The sequence below is a fragment of the Sinocyclocheilus anshuiensis genome, unplaced genomic scaffold, assembly GCF_001515605.1.
Source record: "Sinocyclocheilus anshuiensis isolate Anshui unplaced genomic scaffold, SAMN03320099.WGS_v1.1 scaffold43, whole genome shotgun sequence".
Lineage (NCBI taxonomy): Eukaryota > Metazoa > Chordata > Actinopteri > Cypriniformes > Cyprinidae > Sinocyclocheilus > Sinocyclocheilus anshuiensis.
Window position 1 is genome coordinate 636,793 of NW_015549580.1, and position 10,827 is coordinate 647,619.

Genomic DNA, 10,827 nt, shown 5'->3' on the forward strand with positions numbered 1-10,827 from the left:
CTTTGGATTTGAGACTTTAGTCTTTGCAACTTTACAGATCTTCTTTATGCACCAAGAGCTTGTAACACTCCAAAGAGAAAGGAAAAATTGAAATCGCATCATATGACCCCTTTAATCTTTTTCACGTTTCCTTGGTTGGTAGATGCACCGGGGACCTGATTATAGCACTTAAAACCTGGAAAAGTCAGATTTTCTTGATATGTCACCTTTAAAAAGGAAGCCAATTCTTCCGTTCTAAATGTTGCACAATCCTGCAACTCTCATTTACCAGTCCACTGCTGAGCACTTCAGTGGGCATATCAGTGAGAGCAGAAGACTGGGATGGAAATGTGATTGTGTTTGTGTGTGTGAGCGCTTCACCCCTGACCTGCCACTCAGCTCCAGACGGGTGGGTGGCCTGCAGTAAAATGTCCTCATTGATCATCTGTTCTCACTTTGTAATGGTGCCATGTTTTTGCTGTTTGTTGCAGTCACCTACACAACTACTTACTCACTCTAGTCTCTCTCTTCTTCTTTAATGTTCCCACTGGATGCAGGATCTTTTAGCCTCCACTCATGTGTTGCTCTTTCTTTCCTGCGATTCTTCGACGATCTCAGTTGTTTGTTTTTCTTCCCTCTATCTCTTGCTCTCCAGTCTCCTCAGTCAAGTCTGGTGCCGTGCACACTAGCCTCTTTAACTTCCCATTCTCCACTGTTTCACAGACCATTGAACTGTGTAGTGTAGGTGCTGAGACCTTCACGCTGTTCTCCTTTAAACCTTCAGCCTTTTCTTCCTCCTTTTTTTCCTGCCTCTCTCTCCCCTTACAGATATGTACCATGGTAAGTGGGTGTTTCTTCAACCATGGGCACTTCTGGCCCAGAGGACATTTAGAAAATATACTCTTTTAGGGGCCGTTCACATATAGCGTCTTTTGCGCGCTCAAGTTTGTTATTTCAAATGTAGACGAGCGGCAGGCGCGCTCATAATGGAAGCGACGCGCTCATTTTTTCCAGGCGCGTCCGCGCTGCATCGAGATAAAAACATTTCAACTTTTCAGAATGCCAGAATGTCAGAAGCGCACCGTGGGTCATGTGACAAGAACCAACCAATCAGCTTCATCCTTTCCCGTAACAACATTGAAAGCTCAGTCAAGATGAAGGATGAAGGATGAAGGATCATAGCTGTACAGGGATAGCCATTTTTAAATAAATTTAGTAGCAGAGCTACTGCAAGTGATTTTTAGTGCTGCAAATCCATTTATCCTTTGCTGAAACTCCCGAGTCTTCATGGAGAGCGGAGGTCATGGTTGCTTAGCAACGGCAGACGCCTCCGGAGTGCAAGCGCCTGAACGCTTTGGAAAAAAAGCAGAAAGCGGCGCGCCTAGCGTTTTCCACGCGTTTTAGGCGCGACATGTGAACAGCCCCTAACAATGTTCAATAGTGTTCATGCATCAAAGAAATTTTTTTGCCATTTTTTCTGAAGGTCATGAAAATTCCTATCACAGTGTCATTTCCACTCATCTCAAATAACGTAGCATTCTGTGATGGAAATTAAACATATGGAAATAACATTTTTTTTAAAAATTTTTGAAAAAAAATGTCTGACTCATTTGTCTTAGCTAACATTTTACAGTATGTATCTTAAAAGTGAGGTCTTCTTAACATAAAATCCATTCGAAAAGTATGAAAAATAAATGACGGGATAGTGAAATGTTTCCAAGAGAGTTGACCTTCATATAACAAAAAGAAAAAACCTTAACTCTATTGTCTGAACAATCAACCCCAGGGACAGAAAAGTGCTCGAAGTTGAAGAAACACCCAACAATGGTATTTTGGTCATTTCTCAATCATTTTCTCCATCTTCTACACAGGATTTCCTGCCCCACCTCTTACAGTGCTTATCAATATAAGTGCCAAAAATGTAATAATAACTAGAAAAATATGTTATTTTGGTGAAATCTATTAATAGGATTCAGTCCTTTGGCAATTCTAAATAATAAACATTTAAGGTGAAGTGTGCCAAGAGCATCACCAAACAAAATTGCAAAACTTAACTGTTTTAAAACAAGGTAATCACCACGATCTTCCAGCAAGCCCATGTGCCTCTACCAAATAATTAAGTCAATTCCCAAGGAGATCTGAACCCTGGAAATGTCTTATAAAAATATGTATTTTTAATGCATAGTAACAGCCATGTGAAAAAAAAATATTGTCTCACTCTATCTCACTCTAGCTGGCACTACACATTATTTTTCTTTTTTTAATAAAACATTTCCAGAGTACAAATTTCTTTTGTATCAAATATGATGTGGCTCCTTTAAGTGAACAATATGAGCACCCTTCTGAGAGACGTTTTCTCAGACGGCTCTCAGCCTTTTTTTTTTAACCTTAATTCAAGACAAAACAATTGGCTAATTTTTGCCACACTGCTTGTTGTTATCCACATGCACTTCATATACTGACTTAATGTTGCTTTGATGTGTACATGAAGATTGGTAGCACGCACATACACATCAACAGATTCAACACACGTGCACAATGTGACAATGTTTTAGGGTTGATAGATACAACGATAACAGTGTTGGATGCTTCTGTTTTGCACATTGTAATGTAGTTTATATTTGTTATATGGCACACCTTGTTCCATTTGGAGTATTATTTGTTTATAATAGTTTGTGTTCTGGATAGTTCACTAACATTCTGTAATAGTGTTTTATGTTTTTACATAAATTAGGGTTTTTATACCAAAAATAATTTTAAATGGTATTTTGAAAAGGTTTATGAAGCCAGAATTATGACAAAAACGATTTCAATTGTGTAAATCTGAAGTGTCATCTAACAAAACTGAGTATTGCGTGGCATTTTATAGCTTTGAATTGTATTTTTTTAATGGTGTAGTTTGATTACTTTGAATAATTTAAGTATATTTGTGCACACATGTCAAACATAGGTCAAAACATTGACAAATTTGGCTGAATTATAAAAGCCAGAAGACTAAATAAAGAGCCGTTTGGGAGCCGAAAGAGCCGGTTCTTTTTGCTGAGCCGAGCCAAATGATCAGGATCTCTAAAAAGAGTATCAACAATCATCAAACTGACTGCTTTCAGACAGGTTTCCTTGTGTCTACCATTAGCAAACAGATAGCCCCGCCCCCAAACTCCTTTCACACCATTGGCTGGCCATTGTTGCTATGTTGAGTGGTCAGGATGCTTCAACAAACATCATTATTTTCTGCTTATTAAAGTTGTCTCTGCTGGGATTAGAGATGGTTTTAAACTTCTAAAAACACACACTTTGGCTTCCAATAAATAAGTCAAAAATCCATCTGATCCACTCCCCTCTTCTTCTCTTTCAATCTCTCTCTGCATTAGGGTGTGCTGTGGTCAGATCTGACTCACGTCTCACACACACCTGTCCCGAGTAAGGGCTGCTCCCTCTATCCCTCTGCGCTCATCCACAGCCTCATTATCACCTCCATGCTCTCCACATAATGTAATCGGTGCAGGCGGCATTAGTCTCCCTCTCAAGAAGCTACGAAGCCTTTCACACACACTCCATCTGGAGCAGGGGCCCATTTTAGTTCCAATAGTCCCTTCATCCAATCAAACCTAGTGAGGGCTTTAGTTCCACTTAAAACTCCTGTAATTACTGCAAAAGCCTGGGACCTTTACCTCATGTGGGTAGGGAACAGAGACACGATGGGAGTCTTGGAAACTGGTGGAAGGATGAGGCAAAGAAATGAAAGTAGGAGCGAGAGAAAAGAGGTTAGGGGGCTGTTAAACAAGCACAGGGCAGAGTTTGCAAAGTCATGGCAACTCTGTCCCCTGTACGGAGGAATGTTCACCTCTGTGGCAATCAACCACAAAATCCACTTAAGTCTGGCTCTCATGTCTAAGAGCCTTGTCTTTTATTTTTTTCTCTCTCTCTACATTAGCAGCTCTGTTCTCTCTCTAAGATAAAATTCCAAAAGGTGATTTTCTTGGTGTAAAAGAGAACAAAACTGAAAGGATTTAGCTCATGATTTTGGGATATTGCCAGAGTGAGAGATGATTAAAAGTACAAATCTTCAAAATCAACTAGTCACAAATATTTAAAATATTATCTGAAAAATGTTCAGACTCTAAAAAAAGTGTAAGAATGGGGAACAATGTACTGTATTAATATGAAGGAATTTTCTGTATTGATTGCATAGAGTTTTTTTTACCTGTATTTTGAATTTTGCACTGCATTGGGTTGTGTTTTAAGGTTAACAGAAATATGGGTAAAATTAATGGATATTAAGAATGGGGAACAATGTACTGTATTAATATGAAGGAATTTTCTGTATTGATTGCATAGAGTTTTTTTACCTGTATTTTGAATTTTGCACTGCATTGGGTTGTGTTTTAAGGTTAACAGAAATATGGGTAAAATTAATGGATAATGTCCATGCAGATTTTTACTGTTAAAATACTAGGGCTAAAAGTGATATTTAAAAAAAGAAGAAGAAATAATTTAAATCTTAGGCTAATTGTCAATTAATCAGTTAATTAAAAGTGATATTTTTAAAAATATTTGTAATTAACATTTTAACTTTGACAGCCCTAAAAAAATAGTTTCCCCACAAATCGACCCCTTTTTGCTGTCCCATGTGGGTCCCTGTATCTAAAAATTGAAAGCCCTATAAAAAGTATTTTACAGTTAATTATTTAAGAAATTAGTTATTTAAGAAATTAAGCGTCATATTTGGGGTCCTTTTTAAGACTTAAAACCCCCCAAGTTACTGTGACCCATCCCTTGCTAAAATACCATTTATCTTAGTACTCAATAGAAAAAAAAAACTCGATTCAGATTACTACATTTCTATCTGGTTCTCAAGCTGTGAAATAAAGACTAAGAAATAATGCATTGCTATTCTGCAGTCTTATTCTCCATGCTGAGAAAGACATAGTCAGGCACCAGACAGCAAATCTGCCACTCAGATGTCTCACAGAACAAGAGGAAGAAAAATTAGATCTGAATCAGACTGCACTTCACAACCGAAGTCTGAATTATTGACAACTCATGTCTGGTGAGGTTTTGCCTTCTCACAAGTGACACAGACAGAATCGGGTCCAGTACGAACAGGCACATTTCAATAATTCACACTTATCAGAGAGCAAGCACTTAAATTCCCACAATAAATGTGCTTGCATTCAATCAAAGTGAGCTGCAAAAACTGCTTGAGAGTGATAACCCTGAAAAATAAGCCTGTTTAACTGGTGCACCTTTCCGAGTGTGTTTCATTAGAATAATAGTCGAGACGTTCTTTTGGGAAGAGATGGAAGAGGTTTCATTACAGCGGTGTGCTGGCCTTGCTCAATAACGTTTGTAGTCAACTTGACCACAAGCGTCTTATTCATCATTTCTGTCATTTAAAAACCGCAATCTTCCAATAACCATCTCTTCAGCTCTGAAATTAGACGAAGTATTGCGTCTAATATGAATGACCGCAGGCAGGCAGGCAGGAGATGGCAGCGAACAAGAAAATTAAAGGAGTGTCCAATCAGTCAAATCAGATTGAAGATAATTACGGTGAAATACAGTTACCGAAACACGCCACCTGCGACAAACCCAGCCCGTGTAACGGCTCCATAAAACACGATGATGAATCCAGCCCTTCCTTGAAACGATGTGAAATAGGTCTATTCCTCCCTGTTTATCTCCTCATCCTCAAATTACAGGTGTTCACGAGTTTTAGCACACATATGATTATTACTCGCTTATTCGCTTTTCTATCTTCTGTGTTGTTGCGTAACAAATAGGATCCCTAAAGGAACATCTGTTTATATGACTATAAAATGTGTAATCTATTACAGTGATAAGAGAAAGCTAGGTAGCTACATAACAGTCTGCCACCAGCTTTCCCTCTATATGTCGTCTTTATTTGTCTATTCTGAGCCTGGGTTTAGTGTTCGCTGTGAAATGAGAGTAAAAATAGGAAGCGTGTACCTGAAGGCTTTACTACGTGTCTGTTTTTAACATACTGGTAGGAGGGCTTCCACTGCAATTAAATGTCAACATTTTTATTTTACTGGGGGAATTACACAACCATACACTGGAATCAAATGTTAAACCTTGGCTTAAGATAAAGGCTTCCTCATGGCATTACAGAACAAAGTGTCAAGTGAAAATACCAAGTTATGTCCTACATGCGCTAATCCTATTGCGCCTACCCTACATAATGCACCAATTTTGCATCTGAATAAGACTAGGAAATCAAAAGCTCAAAACAAAAGATGTACTTGATTTCTATGCGCATACATACAGGGCCCCAGACTAAAAAATGGCTAGGGAGCTTGTGAAATGAAATATTTAGGAGCCAAATGTCTTTTTTAGTTTACAAAATTGCCCGATGAAGACTGTTTTTCAGAAGTGGTGTAGTTCCCATTTGATCCTGACCATATTTGTTTCATCCTTTTTTTCTTTTTAGAAAAACATTTATCACAACAAATATCTATATTAAATGACAAATAATCATTCCTGGTCATGTCAAATCAGACATAACTGAAAAAATGAATCATGGTCATGCAACTGCACTCACGATTCACTGAGTGAAACTGATTCATATCACTAACTCACAAGCTAGTTTTGTGAATCTTTTCGGCTGACTCATTAAAAAGAACCTGTTCATAAGGGTCATTTATTCACAAATCAGACATCACGAGTCATGCTGTTCATTGTTGCATTACTCACTCACAATTCACTGAGTGAGTACGATTCAAACCACTAACTCACAAGCTAGTTTTGTGAATCTTTTTGTCTGACTCATTAAAAAGAACCAGTTTATAAGAGTCATTTGTTCACAAATCAGACATCACAACTCAAGCTGTTCATTGTTGCATTACTTACTCACTCGGAATTTACTGAGTGTGATTCAAACCACTAACTCACAAGCTAGTTTTGTGAATCTTTTTGACTGACTCATTAAAAAGAACCAGTTCATGAGCATCATTTGTTCACAAATCAGACATCACAACTCATGCTGTTCATTGGTGCATGTAGAAAACACTGAGAATAACTGCCAAAACTGCATATGGACACACAAAGTTTTCCCAAATGTTGCCAATGGCTATTAGATTTTAAATTATTGTCATCAGTTTTTATTATTTGTTGCATTTGAAACCATTCGCAGTATGGAGCTCTGATTTACTAAAACAATGGCTGCTTTTCAACCTTTATCCATTTGACTAGGCATGTCAAACTATATAATAAGACAACTATTATAACTACAATATGTAACTGCATTTTACTTGAAGAAAAAGTTAAATCGATATAAATTCTCTTAAACTGTGCAGCTATTTTTATACTCTTTTCCAATTAGGAGGCAATTTGGCCCTCCAGCAGAAGCAACATTGACAGAGTCCCAAAAAATGATGAAAACAGATTCAAACGAATGACTTTCATATTGCTTGCCATCAAATAAACAAATAGAGATGATTAACTGTGCAGGGCCAGTGATGAGAAGGGACGATCAAAAAAATGCAGCATGCAGAATGCGGCTGGAGCAGTTGTGGCCGTTTATTGTGTGTGTGCTCGTGTGTGTCAGTCAGACAGCACTGCAAAAAAGAGCATGCAGAGGGAGAGAGATGGAGAGAAAGACAATGAGAGAGAGGCAAAAAGAGAAAGAGGGGCTCAGATGGAGAACACAACATGAGTCTGCAGGCCTGTGCCCAAGGGACACACACAGTCACTGAGCCTACATTCTGCATTTGTTGTGCTGGGGGAAGGGGCAGTTTTACACACACCTCCACATACACACACACACTATTCTATATCTTTCTTTTCCCCCACTCTCTCAGGCTATGATAGAGTGGTTTCTTATAGGTTCAAGTCTCTTCCTCCCATTATCCCAGTCACTCCATCTGTTGACAGTCTTCTACTTTTCCACCCCGTTTACATCTTTACCTCTTGTTCATTGTCTATTTCTCTCTTTCTCATTCTGCTTCAGTAAGTACAAAGATCATTTCATCTCACACACTTTCCTTTTTTTTTCCTCCCCATTCTCTCCCCTTGCTGCATCTCTAAGAAACCAACTTTTCCATGTTTTTTTCTGGAAACAGGAATGAAAATATGTCAATCTGGTATAAAAATTCTCTATTGATTTCAATAATGAAGGGGTGTGATAATCAGTTGTCTCCATCCTCCCCCCCCCCTTCTCTCTTATTTTACCTTGTGTCACTGGAGAGATTAATGACAGTCATCTCCATAGCTCCCTCTCCTCTTAACCCCCAAGGTCCAAATGAAGAGACAACCTGACATTTGAGCAATGAGTACATATATATACCCATAAATCCAAAGCCTATGACCACTAAAATACAATTATACACATTCAAATGTGGCTATTAGACAGTATAAAACAAACAGCCAACAGTATAAAACAAACACACAAACCTGCCAGTAGCTTGGACCACAAATAGCTACTGAAATTCAACAAGGAATGCTTTTATAATCTCAAACAGATAAATATGCTAATATTGTTTATATAAAATTCTAAACATGAAGTGAGGAACTATCATTTAGCTTTTTTGGCCCCATTTTACTATGGCTTTACTATATAAGTACCTTAGCCTGCATTAAAATGTACATATTCTGTACATTACACTATTGTACTTATTGCAATTTCTATGAAAATGTAATGATTTGAATTAATTCTATAAAAGTATATTTTTAAAAGTCAGAGCGTTTTGTTTTCGCTTGGAGTGGGTTTCTCTCGCTAGTAGTGAGCAGAAAGAAGGAAATGGAAAACCCGGAGTGGATCATAAGTAGAGGGATTCTATCTTGAACGCTGCTGGAGAGAATAAGAAATATTGGTCATTCTGATCCACATATACACGATTCCAGACCGGTATTTAGTCTTTGCGTTGCTTGGTGAAGCGCCAACCACCTGATTTGGTTTGTTTTTGAATATATACAAACTAACTGACAAATGGTCTGCAATGTAGGCTGTTATAACTTGGTTGATGATGGAATTTATATCACAACAAGAACGGATGCGATTCAGCCTTAAGCCCCGTTCACACCAAGAACGATAACTATAAAGATAACGATAAAGATATAGTTCTAAAAATCGTTCTCAATATTAAAGAATAGCAGAGTTCACACCACAACTATAACGACAACGATACAGAGGAACGATATCGTTGCGATCACTTTCAAAACGATTTTTTTCCAGCTGATGAACGATAAAACACTGACAGCCAATCAGAATCCATCCTGCTGTAACGAGCTCAAGAATTTAAAGCGGCAGACGAGAGTGCGCTTAGAATAAACAGACGATATCGTTAGCTGGTGTGGACGCTAATATCGTTATCTTTATAGTTATCGTTCTTGGTGTGAACGGGGCTTTAGGCACGAGTTAAAGACACCTAATAAAGTGTAACCGCATTTTCTTTTTGTCCCAGGCTATTTTCGCTATTGCATAATAATTATTGATTTGAGCCTCATCTTACAAACAGATGGCACAGCTTGAAGAGAATAATCAAACGGCCAGCTAGTATCTTCAAGATGCTCTTGTAATCCAAATCCCAGGACAACGGCAGATGCACTCATCATGCGATGGCAAGCATGAAATACGCGGCCCGTGTTGGGATTTGCTCTGACAGTCTTGTATTTGAGACTAATTTGGGACAGTAACCCATGCGCAGAGGAGCCCAGAGCGGGACCTCCGATCAGCGCGATCATGATTATGGTAGGCTACCTGCGCTCTTGTACAGACTGTCGCAATGACCATAAACGTACACCTTGAGATCTCAAAGCACATCGGTAAATGAAAGAACATTACGCATACACAAAGAAAAAGCACTGTGCATGGTATCTGAACAATGATGCGCGAGAGCGAAAACGACGAACTCTGTGAATGCACCTATGCGTAGAAACGCATCTGAATATGAATTGACAAACACATGTGTACTGTTCATGCAGTTATTGAGCGAACTCCCTTTATTACTAAAGCAAACGGAGTAAGAAGAGGTGCAGGTGAGTGACGCAAACTACTGACCAAAATAAGCGATAATTAGCCTGCATGAACTGCACGTACAATAACAGAAAAGGGTGAAAACCGGAACCGAAAGAACTTTAAGAGTAACAAAATTTCCCTTTCGTATAGATGGCTAAAACGGAAGCTAACATGATTTCTAACACATTTAATGCTGTCGATGTGCTGAACCCACGTAGAGCATGTTGTAGGCGATGTATATGCCTTCGTATTTACATATATATGGCTATTCAATACATCTCGCGATGGCAACATTAGTGAACAGATGAATATAGTTCTCTCTAGTGAAACATCTGTCCGCGTTCAAGGCAAGTTCACTTCCAAAGTGTTTATGGACTGAATAAATATCGTCTTACCTGTCTGTGAATAGGACAGGAGCAGTAGGAGAGAAAGGGGAGCCCAGTACTTCCAAAAAGAAGAAAATGCCATCATGTGTGTTATTCCGATCTCTCTGTTAATTCCTTTCCCTTTGATAGGAATTAGAATAACATGAGCGCGCAGGCTCTCACCTACGAGTTATGTCTTTTCTCAACTCCAGTGTTAGCTGGAATCGTTGTGTATTACATACTAGTACTCACACATGCACACTCAATCTGATACACTACTCTGAATGAAAGGTGGAAATGTAGCAGGGCAGGTTTTTCTTGGCCTCAGCCACAACCAATCGGATTTGACAATGACCGCGGCTCACACCAAATCATGGGCGGGGTAAAGTAGGCCTAAAATATTATAAAACAACCGTTTGTTTTTATCAAAAAGACAATGTGCTATACACTGAGTTCATAGCGCTATAACAGCTATTGGAACGAGTCCTAGCCTCCAAATGAACCGCT

At 38.7% G+C, this 10,827-nt stretch overlaps 1 protein-coding gene across 1 annotated transcript in view; it reads right to left on the reverse strand.

Moving 5' to 3' along the window:
* The window catches only part of LOC107657657 (cell adhesion molecule 4-like), a 159,489-nt gene extending 148,870 nt beyond the window's left edge, over nucleotides 1-10,619 (reverse strand). The window contains exon 1 of the mRNA XM_016445818.1: nucleotides 10,351-10,619. Coding sequence (XP_016301304.1) covers nucleotides 10,351-10,426 — 76 coding nt within the window. The 5' untranslated portion in view covers nucleotides 10,427-10,619. The remainder of the gene's footprint in view (nucleotides 1-10,350) is intronic.
* Nucleotides 10,620-10,827: the final 208 nt, after the last annotated feature.